Source organism: Colias eurytheme, chromosome 6 (genome assembly GCF_061535395.1).
Source record: "Colias eurytheme isolate Ceu_HAF_F1 chromosome 6, ilColEury1 Martin Lab GWU primary, whole genome shotgun sequence".
In the NCBI taxonomy this organism is placed as follows: domain Eukaryota; kingdom Metazoa; phylum Arthropoda; class Insecta; order Lepidoptera; family Pieridae; genus Colias; species Colias eurytheme.
In genome coordinates this window covers 9133124-9155729 of record NC_142985.1, presented here as the reverse complement: position 1 = coordinate 9155729, position 22606 = coordinate 9133124, and the positions used below count along the sequence as shown (strand labels likewise).

At 30.9% G+C, this 22606-nt stretch overlaps 1 protein-coding gene and 1 long non-coding RNA gene across 2 annotated transcripts; one reads left to right on the top strand and one right to left on the bottom strand.

Annotated features, from left to right (window-relative positions):
- Window positions 1–9806: 9806 nt before the first annotated feature.
- On the bottom strand, window positions 9807–16485 carry LOC149907895 (uncharacterized). The gene is made up of 3 exons (XR_016456809.1): window positions 16157–16485; window positions 15446–15506; window positions 9807–10160 (listed from the first exon to the last, which is right to left on the bottom strand). It is a non-coding gene; the product is annotated as an uncharacterized LOC149907895 (long non-coding RNA).
- Window positions 16486–17010: 525 nt separating this feature from the next.
- On the top strand, window positions 17011–20421 carry LOC149907894 (dynein regulatory complex subunit 5-like). The gene is made up of 6 exons (XM_090102375.1): window positions 17011–17295; window positions 17380–17547; window positions 17624–18182; window positions 18394–18521; window positions 19461–19602; window positions 20174–20421. The coding sequence occupies exons 1-6, from the start codon at window positions 17011–17013 to the stop codon at window positions 20368–20370; spliced, it is 1479 nt and encodes a 492-aa protein (XP_089958501.1). The 3' UTR covers window positions 20371–20421.
- The last annotated feature ends 2185 nt before the right edge of the window (window positions 20422–22606 follow it).

Below are 22606 nucleotides of genomic sequence, written 5' to 3'. Positions count from 1 at the left end.
GAATAACTGAGTAAACATAATTTTCCTTTTTCTGAGAAATTATCCCACAATATTCCTTGCCGTTCTAAGGCCGTGACATTAAATTGTCTTGTATGGACCACCTTTTATGGACACAGGACTTTTATTGCAAATTACGTACCGGATGGCACGCAGTCGTTGACTAGGTATCCGTTTGTTTTATGTCATTTTGTTGCGTGAGAAAGTAATATTTTTTTAAATTGAATTAACTCATGTAAACTATAGGGAATTCCAAACAAACTAACTTCTATTTTAATTTTACGCAAAACTTCGCCCATTTAAGATGTCTTTCTTAGTTAGTTCTTACTTTGTTTTTACAAAATATATTTTTCGGTTTTTTAAATAATCACTCTAAACAAATGATTTAACCTTAAAACTAGGGATGAACGATACATGATTTTGCCGATACGATACCGATACCGATATTTGTAGTAATGTATCGGCGATACCGATACCGATATCGATGGCTTGGTAGAAAAATAAATAGTGAATTATGCATAAAAAGTTACCAACATTTAACAGAGACAACTGTTAATCGTATTCTTTTAAATAAAAATGCCAAATCAAAAAACAACAAAACCATTTATTTTAGTAGGTATTATTATTTTACGAAGTCAGTTAAACTTTAAGCAATACACATACAATCAGTACCTAATAAAAGTTTACTATAATATTGGTAGAGTTTTTTCAGAAAACAAAGTGCGCACGCGCGGGAGGCCTCCCCCATCGTTCATTGGGCGCGGATTTTTGAATTATTTGATACTTATCAAAAAAATTGGTTGTTTGTAAAGTAGGTTTACGATCGAGATGTTTACGTGATAACATAATGCAGTGGCAGCGCTCGAGATGAAACGGGAGAACGGTCCGTCTCTCTCTCGTTATACCTGCGATCGCGCTCGTGAGGTTTTGGTGTGACACAAGTTTATAAACATGTCACCCGACTAAAACGATTTTAAAAACGTTATCACGTTAAAAATTAAAAAAAATCAAAATTATTTCTTTCTTTCCTTTACATAAACAAATTTGTGATTGGAACACTCCTAGTATGCAAATAAAATGCTTGTGTCAGGAGGTTCCGCTCTTCCTTAACACTATTACAGAAACAGAAATAAAACAATATGAATGAATACAATGCAAAAACATAAAAGAAAAGAAAGAATTTAATAAAAAAATATCGGTATCGGTTGATTTATTATCGGCGATACCGATATATCGGCTTGCCGATATATCTGTATCGGTATCGGTATCGTTACATCCCTACTTAAAACCAAAAGGTCATAATGCATTTTCAATAATATTGATACAAATTTTAAAGCTCTCTTGACACTGTTAACCTCAAACTCACCATTATTTATTACTTTCAATAATGAATTGAGATAATCCCAAACAATAAATATCTTTAAAGTTGACTTGTATTAAATTATATTTCCATCACTTAAAATCCAATTTCAAAAAGACGGTTCTAGAAAATTTAACTCATACCACTTGTCCTTGAGGGCGAATGCAACGGCGTGCTTTGTCCTAGTTAACTGATAAGCTTCTTAGATACAATTACCCCCTTTTGGGCAGGTGACCACGGCTTGCGAATGACAATGATCGCGCCTTCGACCATGTGAGAACGTTCCTAGTTATATAAAAGACAATGTTCTTGGCGGAGGCTAAATCTTATTTGCCATTTGTTTAATCATTGCGTAGGATATTACGATAACAATGTTAAAGATCTTAAGGCCGTATACGATGTAGTTAATGGGTCGTTCAACCAATTAGAGTTTTGTAAATGTTTAAGTGAAGCGTAGTCCTTTTTAATTTTTGTAAAAAACGCTACAATAACCAGATATTACCCGTAGTGCGGTAGGTATACCTATAGGTAGATTTTCTCTGAACTTTAAGATAAATTATTTTTATTCATTAATTGGGCGTGATTCGAATAGCGAAGGTAATAAATAAACATGTTAGTTTAATTCTAAATCATGACGGGTGGTCAAAGTGAAAATTCCAACGTAATACATAGTTCTCCTGACCTAACTGCCATGGCCACAACAGGGTAATAATAATATAATATTATACTAGCTTAGGGCCCGCGGCTTTGCCCGCGTATTTCAAGGAGATTCCTATATCAATGAAATATTTCACACCGTAACCTTCTTACCTACCTATATCAGCAAAGATGATAATTATAATTGTCATAGTGGCTAATCTATATTCAGACTAGTCCTCCATCCAGATATCTAAACTAATATCGTAAGGGATTTTTTGGTGATTACTATTAATGAAATCCATCAATTTTATAAATTACTAGCGGTCCGCCCCGGCTTCGCCCGTGGTACATATGAAAAATAGATGTTGGCCGATTCTCAGACTTACCCGATATGCACAGAAAAGTTTATGAGAATCGGTCCACCCGTTTCGGAGGAGTATGCAGACTAGCATTGTGACACGAGAATTTTATATATAAGAAGATTTAACAATAAGAGAGCTTCATGATTTCCGAGTGAAATAATAAATATTTTATGTCTGTTTCTATCCCATGGTCAGCAGAACCAGCCAGAATTAATTATAGGTAATATTCTGATTTCTGAACAAACAAGCACAACAAAGAAATGCACTTAAATGGTCATCATACATCATTTGCATCATTATCATTCATTATTCATCAATATCTATAAGTGTTCATTTTCAACTAAGTAACTCTTAAGTACCAATACTTTTTAATATTTTTAGTATAGTGCCAGCATTATTTTATTTAAGGAGCTGTTATTAAAATTACAGGTTAGGTTTATTATTAGTCCGGGATCCATCGCTCATTAATTTTGCAAGTGATTACTATCAAGCTAATTTTTCGTGAGTAGCTTTATTTTGATGAGATGCCCAATAATTTCATGTACGAAACTCTCGATTGTGGTAGCTAACAGAGGAAACAAGGATAAAATATTTTGATTTGATGGTTCTCAAATATTAATTACTAACTGAATGTTTTTTTTTGTTCAATCTCAAGATAATTATCTAAATTATTCGAAAAAAATATTTGTCCTACAAAATCTATGGTTTGATCAAAGAGTCCCCCTTTCCAATGTGTATCGATAACGAGGTCATCATAAATGATTACTAACCAGCTGATTTTTTTATTTTCACTTATTTAATACTTATATAATTCAACAGACATATTGTCCTACAAATTGCGTAATAAATATTTGAGAACCGTCAAATCAAAAATTTTTATCCTTGTTACCTCTGTAAGCTACCACAATCGAGAGTTTCGTACATGAAATTATTGGGCATCTCATCAAAATAAAGCTACTCACGAAAAATTAGCTTGATAGTAATCACTTGCAAAATTAATGAGCGATGGATCCCGGACTATATGTAACTTTCTCGAATACCTATTGTTTATATCAAAAACATATTACATATTATTTGTTTGATTTGATTCAAAATAAAGGAAATTGAATAATTTTTTTTTTATTTCTTTTGTATTATAGTTAGATCAGTCGAGACAGTGACACACCACCAAAACCTGCATTCCGTAAATCTATTACTAGCTGTGCTCCGCGGTTTTACCAGCATAGCTCCGCTCCTGTTGGTCTTAGCGTGATGATGTATAGCCTATAGCCTTCCTCGATAAATGGGCCATCTAACACCGAAAGAATTTTTCAAATCGGACCAGTAGTTCCTAAGATTAGCGCGTTCAAACAAAAAAACAAACAAATAAACTCTTCAGCTTTATAATATTAGTATAGATTTGAAATATATAATATGTAAAATATACTTAAGCATCTTTTAATCCTCTGACTCAACTTTCGGTAGATCTATTAACTGGAATGCCGATATTACTACGTATTTTGACACAGTTTATCCAATGAGTAATCGACGCAGGCTGAAGTAGATACGTTTGACGCCAAATTAACATAATAATATTTTTTATTTATTAATATGTAAATTTCATACATCTAAATGTCCATCTATATTACATACATATATTTATGTGCCTAATTGGGAATATTTGATAGCTTCAATTAATTGCACTAACATTTTATAAAAAGCGACATCTATCGGATATTGTCTAAGTTAATGTTAAACGTTTAGAAGGTTGTTTTACACTACTTTTACAAAATGTAGTCGTTTCAGCTATATTCCCTAGATGGCAGAGTACGCACTGTATTTAAAATTAGTAAATTATTAAAAAATATATTCCAAGCACAGATTTCAAGTATCAACAACGTATCATCGATCTATGTTAAGTACCTATCATCAAGGTATCATCTAACAAAAATGCGTTTATAATGGAACTGTCATGAAGAATATTAGATTCGGGATTGTTACCTACTGTCTTACCACAAAAACCTAGACAGGGTTTAACTTTAAGCCCGGGTTCTCTTTAATCTGGTTTTGTCGTATTTCACATAGACAACGATTAAAGTGACAGATCCCTGGTTTAAAGTTAGACTGTGTTTAAATTGTTTTGTGGTAAGACCATTCATGTTTAATAAATTATTGACATAAAAAAAAAACAGAAAAATATAAGTTGTTATAATAATTATCTACCCAATATTTCAAACAAACAAACTCAAAAATTATTCCCCATAAGTTATTTATTCATTATCAAAAATTAGCAATTGGTTTAAACTTTAATCTTACAAATGCATTCCGGATAAACTAGCTTATATTTATTGCATTCATCGAACTAACAATCTACACACTCAGGGAAGTTTTTTGCCCACTAGGTATCTATTTCGTTGACTCTCTTCTCCTTAAACGTGATAAGTTAAAAATTCATATCTAGAATTAAACTATAAATATCCAGTTTATGTAACAAGCTGTGACTATCACGTGTAGGTCAATCCAAATGACCTATAGTTAATATAAATAATGTTAATATTAGATAATCATTTATTTTGATTTAAATTTAATTGCAGAGAAACAAAGGTTATCAAATACTTCTATAATGTTTAATTGCCGTTAAATAAGTTCAATGTAATTATCGGTATTCTTAGTTAGGTATTTGCAAGGTAAAAATAATAAAACAGTGATGAACTTATCTAGGAATCATAAATTTCAATAAATTATACATAACATTGAACTAGACGTTTTCTTGAATCTTTCCTTGATAAATGAATTATTAAATAACTTAATAGCGTATTTTGCTATGGAATAAAATTTAAAAAAGTGTTGTTATAGCAGTTTCTATCAATTTTATAGAAGGTACCTCAGTTGCTTCTCAAAGAAGAAAATAATATTCTCTGTAAAATGGAAGGCTTATACGCAAAAAAGCTTCTACATTCGGCATGAAGTTATTCAGTGATTGATGCGGTTGCAAATACGAGTCCAAAGTGAAAGTGCAATGTGGATCAAATCTAATATGTTACGTTGTATTCAGTCCTACATTGCCATTTATTCTTTTGAGGCAGGTTCAGGACACTAAAGAAACAAAAAACATTATCTGCTAATCATTCATTGTAAATAATTAGTTTAAGTATAGGTCTACCAGAATCTGATGGCATATTTATATTTACGAAATAAAAGATTTTCATATGGCAATTTTATTTGACAACTATCAAATTGGTTGTCAAATTATTTGTCTTCTTTGCAATTGATGAATAATTTTTAAGATTTTGTCTAAAAAATCTTCGAAAATGTCGAAAAAGCCACTGCGATCACAAGCAAGAGGTGTTGTTTATAATGTGTATAGAAAAACATTCGATGAAGAAGGGTCAAACACATCACAATTTTCAATTTTGAATATTTTATTGGTAAGTTGGACTTACCCGTTTTGATACTTAAAATAAAAAATATTATAAGTAGGTAACTATAATATTGTTTGTTGATTACTTACAATATAATTTTATGAAACTTATTACAGGAGTTTCCAATACGGCTATTCGTCAAGTCCAAGCTGTCCAAGTCAATTTTATAATGTGTGTATCTTTAATACTTACAAAAATAAACATACCTAGTTTTATTTTATTTTTATTTTATTTTATAAAAAATTATTAGCAATCTAGTTTTGATCTACATTATCATTACATCCATATTTTTACATGGCATAATGATAATGAATATACAAATATAGGTATGTGTAAATAATAGTATGTATTACATAGATAAAAGTAATATATTGTATATTATACATGTAAGTATGTACCTACATAATATTAAGTGGATATCTCATTATTAAGTACAGTATTGTTCACTTATGTAATATGACTAATGATGTTGAGGACAAAATAAAAAATAAGCAGTATCAAGATCGTTCAGTCCATTTTCCCTAGGGTTGCACACTCAAAATTTTGATTTCCCAATTTGCCATCAGATTCTGGTTTACCTATATCAATCTTATTCAGCAACATTCTAAGGACTAAGACACGTACTTAATAGTTATAATTAACAAATGCCACTTCAAAAACTGGCTAACACGAAACATCTTTCATTTAAAATATCACTTAATCGATCTCGATTTCGCAACAAGACGAGAGTCATTGTCTGCTTACATCCTATACATAGGCAAAGTGTGCTTTGTTCTATCCAAGATATCTAGAGACTTGCACTCCCATCAAAGATAGTTGAGTTGGCAAGACTTTTACAACCTTGAACTATAAAAAACATAGAAATCGAAATGCCTAATAAATAAACCAAAAATGTTTTGCTGACTTTTCATTTTGAGGACCACATTCCTTGCATCAAGCTGGATATAAACTGGTTCAGTATTTTTGTTTTCACGTTGTATTTCACGTGTACCTTTTACTCAATTAATTGCATAATATTAAAAGTTTCCGTATTATATCATTAATCTGAAAATAATTTTTGAATAATTACTTAATTTGTCACGTGTATTTAAATATTTGCATTCACTTTGAACGGCATAAGCCAATCCTCATATACGTACCTTCATTTTCTTTGTAAATAAATTGTATATCTGATACTTGTATCGAATTTGCTAGATGATACAAAAACTTCACAGATTTGTATTAAGGTCATAAGTACCTATATCTATTATCTACCCCTCAGAGATCTACCCAGTCTTAAGAAATTGACAAACGAAGATCATCAAACCAGAGTAGATAACAATAAACTAAAATAATTTGGAAAATCCAAAAGTGCACGCCTCATAATTTTTTTTAATAAATATTTATTAATTATTATTTTTGTTTATTTAATAACAATTAAACCACATCGAATCAGACCCTGAAAAATGAAAGGGTTCTATTCCTGAGCATACTCAAGCGTAAGAGAAAAAAAAAGACTCGATTAGTAAAGTATTTCGGTCGCTATCGTGTTAACAAGAAAAAGGATCCGCACATACAGACACACGGACGTCCAAGACAGAACTTTTTTAAACTGTTTTTTAACTAGTTTAAATAACAAAAATGACATCAAAAATATCATGAACGTTAAAAATAGTGTTTTTTCTTAATATGTGTGTGTATGTATTATCTTACAAGTGCAATGTATGATACATAAAGACATTTTAAGTTTGAAAAATCAGATGTTTTGCGCGAAGTGACAGTAGTACCCACCTCAACGCTTCGCTTATGAGGCGTGCAATATGAATTCAGGAGTAATACTGGCCTCTGAGACTACTAGGAGACTACAGAGAAAAAAATATAACTTCAGCTGCATATCCACTCAACCCCGTTAACATGTAGGTAGTAACGTGTTTAAAATTTTAAAATGACTGTCGACCAGATAAGAAAGTTTCATAATAATCTCTCTTACAAAGAAAAAAAAATATAAAATTGTACGATGATATTCCACGTTTTTCATTTGTTCCAAAATACTTTATACTGTCGTTATAGTATAAAATAGTTGCTACACTCGTATAGTAGTTACTTATACAAATAGTTCGTCCATACTGCTGGAAGAATCATCTAGATTCTAGACTTTGACGCCAGTTCAAACCATTCATTAAAGCTATATACATATTATATATCTGGTTCACATACGCAACTGTTTGTACTCTGAGCTTTAATGGCACGAGACTTAAATTGATGCTGTAATAGTATGTAATTGAAGATTGTCGTCATTTCTAATTTATAGTTCAATTCGGAGTTTGTTGTCTATTTATTTTAGTCATCGATAATTGAAATGTTCTACTTCTAGAACATGTTGCTTACCTACTACCAAGTTCAAATTGCTAAAATAGCGGTCATAAACTTGAATTTATATATATGGTCCGGGAGCCAGCAGCAGATTTTATGACCAAGTTCCTCTCAAGCGGTAATTAGTAAAATGCATCAAAGTATACTTAGTATTATGAAGCCTCGTGAACGTCAGCTGGAGCTCGGTTGGGGGGAAGAGCGGTTGTAGCCTCCCGTATCAGCTGACGGTTTTTCCACCAAGATACAGCCAGGTAAATAACATCAGGTAAATTTTTATTTGAGAGGAAATAACGGAAAATAAATTTTTCTTTAAATTTAACTTTCATGTTCGAGACACCAGCTGACGTATAATACACCATGTTGTAACCAGCTGACTATTTTTTTTCGTTGAGATATTGGGTTAGCTACAATTTGACAAATTTTTAGCTGAGAGGAAATGAATGAATGAATGTATTTTTTTTCCTATGTGCGTGGGAGGCTACAACCGCTCACCCCCCCAACCGAGCGCCAGCTGACGTTCACGAGGCTTTATAATACTGTACTCTCATGCGTCTGACGAATTATCTCTTGAGAGGAAATAGTTAACCAAATTTGCACCTGGCTCCCTAACCAATAGGAATTGGGTATTAATTCAGTTAATACCCAATTCCTAAATATCTCTTGATACTTATATTTTCATAACGCTGCCCTTTATACCCTTAAAACTTTTCCAATATAAGGCTCATAAATGACATAAAAATGTACGTCTGATGTCTGGGATTTGATGAAGTTGTTAACAGTGTATAAGCTCATTTTAATAAATTCAAAAAGTTTATCATCTACCTATGTATGAAAAAGGTAACATCATTTTTGTTTTGATAACATTTTTTTATTACTCGCATGATATATTGAATGAGTGTAAAATAAAATCTCAAGTTCGAATGGAGAAAATATGAAAACTAGGTAACATCTGTAGATGGATAAACTTTTAGAAGTTCGGTTTGCCATTATTAGTTGAAGTCAATACGGTATGTGTAAAAGTTACTCTTACTGAAGGACCAAGTTTGCGAAATTTAATAGCTAATTTTATCATTAAAACTACATCGCTTTTCATGGTACATTAGTTAGAAGCGTTGCTACCTTGATGTCCATCGTTTTTTTTTTCGGACTCATAAATAATATAAAACTTTTCAGTCACATAGGGAAGCCTAGCACAAAAGTCAAGTGAACAACTTTTTTGTATTTGAAATCCGTACTGTAAAAAAGTAAAATGCATTTGCCTCACTCCAACACAAATGAAGTTAAATCTGAATATGCTAAGAAATAAGATCCTAACTGCACCTACACGTATAATTTAATATAACGTTTATGGGCGGTGGTGACCACTTAACATCAGGTGGGGCCCACCTTGCCCCTTTGCTTGCTCTGTCATAAAAAAAAAAAATAATGTATATATTTAGATATTCAAACTATACAATTCAAATTGTATTATAATCTTGTTCACAATGACAAGTTATTATTAGTATATCGAATTAAAGCCAAATTATCGAAAGTAAAGATCATTGCCAAAATATGACTTTCGTTAAATCGATCTTCTAATATATGGTTTTAAATTACATATAAGTAGCGAAAGTGTTTAGCATAGCATCTGTATCAAAGCTTCATATTATGATACATATTCTTTATACATATAGGAGTTATAAATAAAACAAGGAATACAATTATCACAAATCATATATTTACTCATAACTTATGGCTATTTACAGGCTATTTACAAAATAACTACATAATAACATCTCAAATGTATTCAAAAGGTATATAACATAACCTCCTTACGACTAGAAGGGGGAGTTGCGGGAGGCAGAACACTAAAAATACCGCGAAGGGGCTGAAAAGTATGAATGATCCGAGCCACGCCATCAAGAACCACGTCGGCAGAAACGCTATTTGTTCCATTATTATCGATGTGTCCTCACAAAGTTCATTTTAAACTATAGCGTAGTAAAATCTAGAACTTTTTATAAACGAACTATTTGCAGCATCCGATCCGCGTGCAACTATGAACGCCATCTGTAAAAGACAATCGATTATTTATTTGTGAACAAAGAAGCACATTTAAAACGTATTTATTGTCAATGAAGAATGTTCAGCTTTCATTCTTGCGCGAAGCAATTCAATTTAAGATATTAAGATTTCTTTAAAGAATTACATTTTCTTTATTTTAGAAATATATTTAACTTTGTTTTCCTTAATTAAAAGAATATAAATTACATATTTGCCACTATGATAAATGTGTTTGTATGCATTTGAAATAGTCTGAAACATCGTTTTCAGAACTCGTAACACAAATACTCTTCATTTAACAGTTCTCAGAATATTAATAGCATTGCCACCAGCATAACTTCACATTAACCGCAATCTATTACTTGTCAATTTCCAACTCAAATATAAAAGTTCCAACGAGATGAATTTAATTGAAGTTAATATTATTCAATCTATTTTTATGCATGATAAAGTATTTAAATTATGTTTTACATGGATTTAATATTTATTATTAATTTTCAAAGGACACTCAAATATGACATTCAATAATTAAATAACAATTTATAAGTAGTTAAATATTATCGATATTATGTATTGATATTATTTTACACCGTCTTAAAAACAGTTATATATACATAATAGTACCTACTACGTATATTATGCAAATTCTCTAAAAAGCTCGTCCTATATAGTTCGCTACGCTTTCACTAAGCAGTAGTTATGACCGATATTTAATTAGGTACGGGCCGTACGGCTCAAGAAACGGTAAACAATAAGTCGCTTACAGTAGGACAAGACATCTCGTAGAACCATTTAGCTATATGTTCATTATATTTTTAAATACATAGAATACTGTATTATACCTACAGCATAAGACAAAGATAAATCGTGAATCGATCTTATTGTACCGATTAAGAAATGAGATGAAATCGCTCGTGTCGTGACTAATATAACAAGCTTCTTATTTGTAAATGTATAATGTTTAGGAAATTACATTTAGTAACTTCTCTTGTAAACTTCGAGACAGATACGGAGTTTATTATTTTGCTCTTAAAAGAAAATATTGAAAGAAAAGCTCATTGACCCCTGGGTGATAATTTAATTGTATTTATCGATGTTCTCGATATAACCGCCCTAAAATAATATTATAAAACCAATATAATATTATCTCAATGATTTGCAGGCTGAGTTCACGATAACATTGTTTTATAAACAAAACTGGCACAGTTCGTTTCGATACTCGACGTTATCAGTTACTTGACACTGTTAGCACTAATCATTTTCTTAGTTATAATATATGTCTAACACTTATCTAATAGTTCAATGGTCAGTTAACAGCTTCAACAGCTCTTCAAAGGCAAACATTGTTTGATATTTATACATACTGGTACCTATTTCTGAAATACATAAGAATGTAACTTGTTAACAAATATTTAAATACCTTCATTTACACGTTAAAGCACATACATATTAACTTTTATTTTATTTTAATAAAAACTATTAACTATTTTTGAAATAGGTATATCTATGTATAATTTGTACCTTCTGCTCAATACTCAATCATAATATTATGTATCCAAATATAAATAACGTTGGCTTTGACTGTAGATACAAAATAATTTGGAAAATCCAAAAGTGCACGCCTCATAATTTTTTTTTAATAAATATTTATTAATTATTATTTTTGTTTATTTAATAACAATTAAACCACATCGAATCAGACCCTGAAAAATGAAAGGGTTCTATTCCTGAGCATACTCAAGCGTAAGAGAAAAAAAAAGACTCGATTAGTAAAGTATTTCGGTCGCTATCGTGTTAACAAGAAAAAGGATCCGCACATACAGACACACGGACGTCCAAGATAGAACTTTTTTAAACTGTTTTTTAACTAGTTTAAATAACAAAAATGACATCAAAAATATCATGAACGTTAAAAATAGTGTTTTTTCTTAATATGTGTGTGTATGTATTAGGTATCTTACAAGTGCAATGTATGATACATAAAGACATTTTAAGTTTGAAAAATCAGATGTTTTGCGCGAAGTGACAGTAGTACCCACCTCAACGCTTCGCTTATGAGGCGTGCAATTTCTAATTACGGTAATACACTTATCATTTAATTTTATTATTATGGTGATCAATAAATGATTTTTTTGAAAATTGTAATGTCAAATAGGAAGTCTGCGTTATCAATATTATAGCAAGGGCTCAAAGCGAAATAGAACTTTTGAACGAAAAAGTTATCGGAAAATTCAAAGCAACTTTAAGTACACCACGAGCGAGTTACAAACGAACTCTATCGACATTATTGCATTTCAAAAGTGATGTATGGATTGCAGCCAAATAGTGAAATCTATTCCTGGTATTTGGCATAAAAACTATATCCTACAATCGAACAATGCATGACGATATCTATACCACTACTTCAATTATTATCTATTTATAACTGCATATAGTAATCCTATGAATGTAATAAAAGTGAAATATTGCAAACTTTAAAATACTTAAAAGGTTTAGATAAAATTTTGTAGACAAAGTTTTACATTTGAATATAAGATTTTAACCTAGAACTACGCCGACGATGTCGCAGGCCACGAATGGTAAGTATAGCAGAAGTATTTTATTTTAAGCAAAGAAAGTTTTTATGTAAAATTAAGTAAGTGCCTTCGCGTTAATATTTACAGTAGATAAAAGATAATAAGTTCTGTGAATATCAAAATATTGATATACATATAGAGATTACACTTAAACTTACAAAGATGATAGAGCAAGCATAGAGCCTTTACATGTTTTCATATTTATTTAGAGTCGATGTTTACAATATTAGCAAATAACCATAAATGTGACGTTTTTGACATTGGAAAATTAATATTTCGCCATATATGCAAATGAGAAGGCAGTACTGACTGTAACATAAACAAACATGTGAATTTAATATTCATGTGTATATTTTTCACTAAATTCACCGTTTTTCATCAATCAGCTTTGCATTGTCGTGCAACTATCGCAAATTGCAATCTTTATGGGGATGATTGTCAATATGTATTTAATAATTTGATTGATTTGAGTTTTATTATTTACACATTTTTAAGTCTATATTTGATGTGTTTTCTTAAAATTTTGTGCTATAACGTTTTGGAATTTTACAACCAACACAACCTCCTGAATATTCGTATACACTAATAGTTATTATCATATTATCATAGTTGCCTATAACTTTGAGTGTACCTACATAATTTAAATGGAAAACATGGTATTTTTTTGCAAAAAAATATTATATCTAATATTACGTCATGTATAAAGCAACACATGCGAAATACGGTTAATTAATTCACATGACGTTATTTTCCGCTTCACATACCTACACGATGTTAGCATTGTCTTTGTTTATGTATTTCGATATAAAAACTGAAAATATTTATCGTGATGTAAATAGTGGATACCTACACATTTCACTCACTTTTAATGCTCAATTAAAATTTAAAGAAAAGCAATACATTTAAAATTTTACATTCATTTAATATTATAGTTTAATATACTCTTAATGTCGCTACACTTATGCCGCAATTGTGCAATTTTACGATCCTTTGTTGGTATATAAACAAAAAAGTAATGCTAACCGATGCATACACGTTCGCTGGTAATCCTATAAATCCAGAGGTCACAGAACACGTGCTCAAATCGTAATATCACTGTCACTTTCAACTGATCACAATACTAAGTTATAGTAGGGTCTAAATGTGTACTGCGGTAAGCGGATCAGCATAGCGTGGCGCGCACGCAACATAAGGTTGCAACACCGAGAGCCAACCAGTTGAGTCTGTCTCGCTCCCTCAGCTGGTGTAAGGTGAATATGAGCGAGACGTACGCTGCAACAGACGTTGCACTAGTGGTTGACCTTCTTGCAGCACCATTATTGCTGTTAAGCTCGACTTTTGCAATCGGCCCCTTGAGCCACATTTGAAGTGTAGCGTTTGTGCGTTATGTAGGCTTTTTCAATGTTAATTAACAATTCGAGTTAAATGAAAATTAATGCTTTTAAAACGTAGGCAATTTTTTATTATGATGGAAAATTTTCAAAATTAAATTGTTTATTTGACATATTAATTGTTATAAAATCACGTTTATTGCAGTTTAAATAAGTTGTGTGCTTAGTTAATTTATTGATACTTGAGACTGTATATTTTATTTGGAAATTAAATTTCAGTTTAAACATATTTTTTATTATACCTTACGTACCTACACCAAAGATTGAATAAGAGTTGTTAAAAATACTTTTTGCTATGATTACGTTGCGTTATGCGTATTTCGTGCACAAGTAGAGCATCTATGGACTAGCAATGTAGAGTTCATAAAACAAAATTAATATAATATTTAACTATTTAATATTTATGCAGGGATTTACAAGGCCGAATGATAACGTGAAGATAATAAATTTAATAACTTCAATTTATATGTAAGTACATGTAATAAAAAAAAAATCAAATTTATGCAAAGGTCTCTACTCTCTACTTCTTTTTTATTTATTTTAATACCGGATTTTAAAGTATACTTGTAATAATGAGTCGAAATATAACATAAATAGGTACCTAAGTATATATTTATTTTGTTTACATAATATAATGACGTATTGAAATTCAGTGACAGCTTTACTAACCTTACAACAATACAAAAAGGTACGTTACCGACTTGTAAATTACGTAGGCACATACCTACAAGGATAACAGATTACCTAATCTTTTAAAATCATTAGATAACGATAATAATAAAGCGATAAAATTAAGTAACAATCAGTCAGTTTTAGTAAATAGAAAAAAAAAATAAAGAATATCCTATTAGGTACTATAAAAACTTTTTTTGTCTTGCTAATTGTTTCATATATAAATCGCCAATGCTAACGTCATGAAAACAAGAACTAAGAACATGACTATGTACGAATTATAATAATTTAGAAAGGTAGAGTGTTATCGTATTTCATGCATATAGCTATAGATCTACTCGCCTTGACATTTTATAAACATGATACCTATTATATATTTTGAACAAGCAACATTCCTGTTAATGACCTATTGATTAAAAATTTTACATGGCAATATTACGTACATAACTATGGCCATAAAAAATGTGTTATCAATGAACTGTTTAAATGCAGCGAGTATTGTGATAATAAAATAATTTTATCTATTCCTATCAACGAAAGACAAACCATCTGAAATAAAAAATGGATTCAATAAATATATTGAAACTTTTTTTTATTTTTACTATTACTAGTTACTAGTTACTATTTAGTATTTGTCTTTTAATATACTCACATCATCCACAAATATTCTTCATTTTTACTGGTCTGCCTTTGAACTGGACCGAAATGTGATCCTAAAGTAAACAAAACATTATCATTACAATTATATGTAAATTAACGATGAACAAATAAACGACTGAAACATAATTTTAATGCTGCATTAAAATAGGTAGGTACCAACGTCGAATTTAAAGACTCAGGATTTGATATTTATAATTTGATTGTAAATAATTTTAAGGATAGGTAAACAGATTGTCACATTGTATTGAACAAGTTAAAATGTTAAATTGAACTTTATAATTCTAGTTTTAAAGTTTAAAATTATGTAAAAATTTCTTCCCGTCTACCTGCTTTAGAGAATGCGTGACAAGCGACACGCATATCAAAGAATGCGTGTCGAGTCATGGCATCAATATAGCAATTTATGAAGTATTTTCTGAATGAAAGTGCATAATTATATATGCACTAAGTACACTTTTAATGTAATACAAAAATGTATAATAAATACATAATATTACAAAAGTAGACCCATAATATCTTATTGCAAAGAAATTATTACTTATAAAAATTTAAATGTGTGAAACATTATAATATACTTATACCGATTTATATTATTCCATTTTATATCCACATAGGAACATTAAAATAATAATTTTTTCTAAAACTAAAAAAAATAATATTTTGATCATATTATTTCATAGAACAATAATTTAGAAGCGCTTACCTGATTCACTTGAAGTATTAGAACAATTAGATGTGACACTGTTCTCACTCTCCGTTCTCTGCCTTGAGTTGAATAATAAATTCCAAGGATTGTAGTTATTATTATTTATAACCTTATTAATGGTTTTGGAGTTAGTTTTATTAGCGGAATCCATGACGCTATCTTTAAACTACACACTAAAGACTTTCTATTAAAATTTAAATTAAATATTGCAATATTCACGAGCGTACTATCTGATAAAGAAATTGTGCTATGTTGTGACAAAGGTTGTGACGGTCCACGCTTGATGCTAAACAGTTGCCACAAAGTACAACTACGAGCAGCAAAGCGAGTCAGCCAGCTTTGTTTTGATACGATAGAGCCCGAAGTTGCGCGGAAACGCACGAACTTCTGTTTACTAACATTGGACTTTGTACCCCATCAACAAGTCGCACTATTGACTCTAGCAACTATTTAGTAATCTGTACTATGACCAGTAATACAACATGGTGCATATATTGTATCAATAACATTAATTAAATACGAAACTGAAAATACTCAAATGTATTTTAATTGATTCATACTTCTTAAACTGGTACTTTCATGTTTTACAAGTAAATAAAAATATTGAAGAAAGCTCCAATGATTTATGTTTACCAAAAAATAAGCTGCAATTAAAAATAGTGGTTTCTAACCAGTATGAGTTTTACATTAAATCTCATTAGATAATATACAATTAAATGAGTTTTAATTGTACGCATGTCGTAAAATGACAATTACCTATATAATGTCATAACGCTATAAAAGACCACAAGAACCACAACTACTCTTGAAACAGTTACTGATAACTAGAAAAACATCTTTAAAAATAAATTATGAAGATACCATATGTAGTATCGCTGAATGCGCGCGAGGCCTATACAACTGCACCTTTTATGAAAGCTTCAGCAGGTGAAGCTGGGCGTAAAATTATAGCTGAAGATTTCGAATGGGACGACAACTTTAGCCCAGCACCTCTCACATATTATGCTGCTCTAGAACTATCCAGAATTTTCCATAGAATTAACCCACTCAAAAAAATATTACAAAAGGATGTCGATATTCTCATGGACCTCTATCCTGCTACTATACCTTTGAAATATAGCGTTATTCATATTAAGGTAATTAATTGCTTACAGTTTGTGTACCTATATATCCTAAACATTTCTATATCTGTAGCTAAATAAAAAAACCATTACTTTAAGGATGAACAATATTGGAAAAGATCCTTCTCTGCGAAATTTCCATCTCGCAAAGAAATAGGTGTCACTTTTTGGAAAGGTAAATTTTTATCAGCTTGCTTGCAAGATTACCTGGAAAATGTGAACCCAGATGTATTTATCGAAGAAGATGCGGTTGAACTGGCTTCTTTGGCAAGTTATTTCATATAATTCGTTTTATCGTATACCTAGGTATTTCTATGTGAAATTTAATAAGTGTATATTGTAGGTGAGCCCATACATCTATGAATTAAGATTGAATCAATTACAAATGGTCAGACAACCGAATCCACCAATACCTTCAGAGAACTCAATAGAAGATACATGTATTTTCAGCGTTCCAAAAGTGTACGATCACATTCCTCTCGAACCCGTTCTTATGAAATTATTTAACCTTCAAGACATATCTTTAGTTTTTGGAATCAATAATGTAGAAGATGGTTACTTGACAAGATATTTTGAGTTCTCTTTAAGCGACTGTGAGTCCATGTGTCGAGGTTTGGAGTACTTACAACATCTTAAAATATTTAGAATCAACCGCAGCAATTTAGATTGTTCAAAAGTTAAACTTATTTTGCAACATCTTGTGAAGAAAGATAGCATAGAAGAACTAGATTTCAATCATTGTAAAATTGGAGATTATGGGATGAAAGCTCTGGGGGGTTTCATTTATATGCACAAGAACGTGAAAAGAGTAAGAATCGCAAACAACAGGTTCAAAGCAGTCGGTGTTCAGGGAATTGCTTATGCTCTACAAATGAATCCTGCGGCTCCAATAGAACTATTAGGTAATGATAAAAAACGCATTATGATAAACAAAAATGTGAGCAAGTCAAATGTGTACCTAATAAGTAATTAACCAGACCAAGAGGCTCGATAGAGCCTTTCTGTTTATAATTTTCAAGGCCTTTAAAATTATAGACACCAAATGATATTATATAGATTTTAATGTTACGTAACTGTAACTAATTCTGGTATGATGCTTTCTATATTTTCCAGACTTTAGTTTAAATCCAATGTCGCTGGAATGTGCGACGATCTTCGCCGCAGCATTCGTTCGATGCAAGGAAAAACCTCAAACGCTAATCGTCAATTCGTGTGGATTTCACGGCGCCTCTGCTGAGAAGGTCGCCATATTTTCCTGTTTTATTAAGCAGTGGTGAAGGCTAGCTAGTCATAATTGAAGTCATTTGTATAATGGTGTTTCTGTGTAAATGTTTACTTTAAAATAGAAAAAAATATTCACAAATGGATTCATAATCTAGACTTTGAGAGCATGTCATACGTTTATAGCAATATACGTTCAGGGAACTATGCAAGCACTGCCTATATGTAGCATATATGACGCTTATTTTTATCGAAATACTTGCATTATTACATCAATAGCTTATCATATAAACATTTTAATTGCAGGAAACTCTACTCTAGAATGCTCTACATGATTATCTCTGATTATCTCGTGGTTTTTATAATACATTTGTGATAAAAGTCACGTAACGATTTATCGATTGGTTTCTCGAATAATTACATATTTTACCAATTGCTGATATAATTACAATTTAATTACTATCTACGATATACGTTTATCGTCCTTGACGAAAAAGCAATCTGCTGAAAGATTAGTTAAATATAAATTATTATTGTATCTTTATATTATTTCTCATTTATATTATTTTATCAAAACAGTGACAGACATAGAATAATATAATACATATGTGACGTATGTAGTAGTGACCCAAATGAACGAAGTTGTAATTTGTTGAAAACAACAGTAACAAATGTGGACCGTTGGTTATCTTTAGCCAGGTCTTTAGCAAAATTGAAAGCGCCGTCAATCTGAGTTGTGGATTGGGTGATCTACAACGTGGCTTGACGTCTAATTTTATTTCAAGTTCTTTTCGTTTAGAAATAGCTTTACGGACAATGTTCGGGAAATCAATTTCTCCGCTCGACAATAGCTTCACAATATTTTTATGTACTATGTATGTCAATTATTTAAATTTTATAGTAGCAGATAATAATAAAGATTAGCGTAGATAAAACAGTCTATTGTATTTGTTATCTAGATGGCTGGTCTGCTAAGCCTTAATCGTGGTCTAACACGATTAGATATGGCTGCGAACAATCTGTCTGGTGAAGCTGAGGCAACGCTGATACGCGCTCTTGAGCAAAATAGGAAGGTGCTAAGAGTCGATTTGCGAAGGACCCGTAAGTACTCAATTGTGTAACAAAATATTGTTTGCGCGTAATCGTATATTCTGATATTATACACAACATGATATCAACGTTATACTAGGAAGTTGTTTCAACAAAATAAAATAAAAACGATGTCATATTTATTTATCGAGAATATTATTTTAACTGTTGTGTTTTTAACCGTCACGTTTGGGTTTTCAAAATCCAATCAAGGGTGACTGTAATTTTTATGCAAAAAGCTTTGCAACTCTATAGTAGAGTTCATTATCTGACGCTTTCTTTTGCCTCTACATTACGCATTTGAAACAATAAAACGGATAATGATCGTAAAGCGGGTGCAAAACTATGCAACGCTTTCCGTTAGAAAACTGATCTGGAAGAATAGTTGATATTAAAACAAAATTTAAAATAATTCCCGGAAAACGAATGAATTTTATCAAAAAATATGTTGCAATTATGGAGAAATATCTAACACGTAACGTAGTGTTGAACAAATAGGACAGAGCGATACGAAACGGATTATATAAAACGAAATTTACTTTATACAACTTAAACCTATTATAAAATGTTTTTTTTTCTTTAGACATCTCAGAAGAGACACAGAAAAAGGTAAATGAACTGCTTGAGCGTAACAAAAATTTGATTGGTCAAGAAACCGAGGCCAGCGACGAAATACCACCGTTGTATCTCAACGAGCCTGAATATCTCATTTGGGAATACAATCCTAATAATCCAGATTATATCCCTGGACGATATCCAGAGAGAGTCCCGGAAATATAATGTATACATATCTATTTTTATATTGTAACGTTTACTAGAACTACGATAATTTTCCTATTACCTAAATGTGTTGTTGTATCTATTTTGTAAACATTTTTAATTATATAAAAAAAACGTTAATTAAATTCATATTCTATGGAATTATTTTTTACCTTGCATCAATAAAAATACACAAGTAAATATTATTGTCACGATCTTGTTTACATACGTATAAGGAAATACAATTTAACGAAATGATATCGTTACACGTGATTATTTAAATATTTTAACGTTATTTATCCCATTCTAAATAAGAATTTCTAAAATATATGCATATACCTATAATAAAAATCGCATTATCTACTCGTACCTGCTATGAAGCAGGTACGAGACATTTTTTAATCTTTAAATGATGTCAGAAATAACAAAATTAACAGTATGTTCATGAAGTAATTTATATGTAATAATACTGTATACTTATACGAGGTTACAAACCTAATGAGTTTCTTTAATTAACCTTTCCACACGATGCTTATTCAAATACATTTCTATTAGAACACGCATATTGATTGACACAAGTGCGTTTAATTGCTTTTGCGATACCTAATAGAAACCTGTTGTACAGACATTACTATTGCTTAATATCATGTACATATTCATGAGTTTAATTAGGTATTATCTTTTCAGATCTTATGATGGTTGTATTATCTCTCAGTCTTTAGATTCAGTATAACCAGGGCAAATCCATCTAAAATAACTACCTACACATATATAACTACAAGGTTCCTACCTTCTTTTCTTGATGCTGCAATCCCCTTATATTTACGTCATGGAAAGTTCGTTTAAAAAACCTATTAGTCTTTAATCAAAGAAACGAAGAAATATAAAATAACCAGGTCACAAAAATTACGCACGTTAAAGAGTCTGTAGAGATTTAACTCAAATTTTACGAAACCATTTTTTTGGCTCGAAACGAATACATTTGCATTTTAATTATACCACCACCCCTGTAGAGATGCTGTTGGGTTAAATATCTCATGCAGAATTTGATTTCTTTAATCTCTTTGTATATGAAAAATTTCATAATTATTATTACCACGATCAGTACAATGAAATTTTGGATTTTTGAATCGACAAAACTGTACGTTACCTAAATATGCACATTAGGCCAACGTGTTAACGATAGGTAGATAAATAACTATTAACTTATTAAGTGGGTCATCTCATTCAAGAATTTGGTTTTCATAGTTAACTTCAGTTGTAGTAGATAATATATCGTGGCCAACATAGTTTGATCAGGTAGTCTCATAGTAAAAGACCGTGACCTCAATGTGGGACAATTTACTTGATGATTAATTCCAATATCAAAAGTTTTTAACAACCTGTCTCTGGATTCAATTAAAGTCGCTAAAATCAAATTTTCTCCTCATATTTTTCATAGCGCTGTAGATTAATTTTGGTAATACATAACAAGAAGTAATTCATTTAATATCTCTGACAATATATCCAAGCTTACCTATTGTTACAAATGGTTTTGAAATCGTAAATCATAATATCCTAGATTCCGCTGTTTAAGTGACTAGCTGTGCCGCGCGGTTTCACCCGCATTACTCCGCTCCTGTTGATCTTAGCTTGATGATATAATATAGCCTATATTACTCGTGGATAAGTAGCTTTCGAATGGTGAAAGAATTTTTAAAATCGGTCCAGTAATTTATGAGCCTATTCATTACAATCAAACAAACAAAGTTTTCCTCTTTATAATATTAGTGTAGATTACTGACTTCTACTTATCTGACATTTAGGTTTTCCACTCCAATTTTATAACGAACTAGCTGTGCCGCGCGGTTTCACCCGCATTACTCCGCTCCTGTTGGTCTTAGCATGATGATATATTATAGCCTATATTACTCGTGGATAATGTAGCTTTCGAATGGTTAAAGAATTTTTAAAATCGGTCCAGTAGTTTATGAGCCTATTCATTACAATCAAACAAACAAACAAAGATTTCCTCTTTATAATATTATCGTATAACGAATGAATGAATAATACCGGAGTAAATAATATAAGAAGTAAATTATAAATCACTGTGAATTTTGTATGTATGTCAAGAATTTATATAATATGTAAATTGTTATGTGCATATGCTGTAACAATTATATTTTTTTATTATTTAAATAAATTTTGGAGCCTGTGTAAAACACAAGAGCATAGGCGCGAAGTGTAAATAAGCACTGCGTTTTTTAGTTAAAGCTCA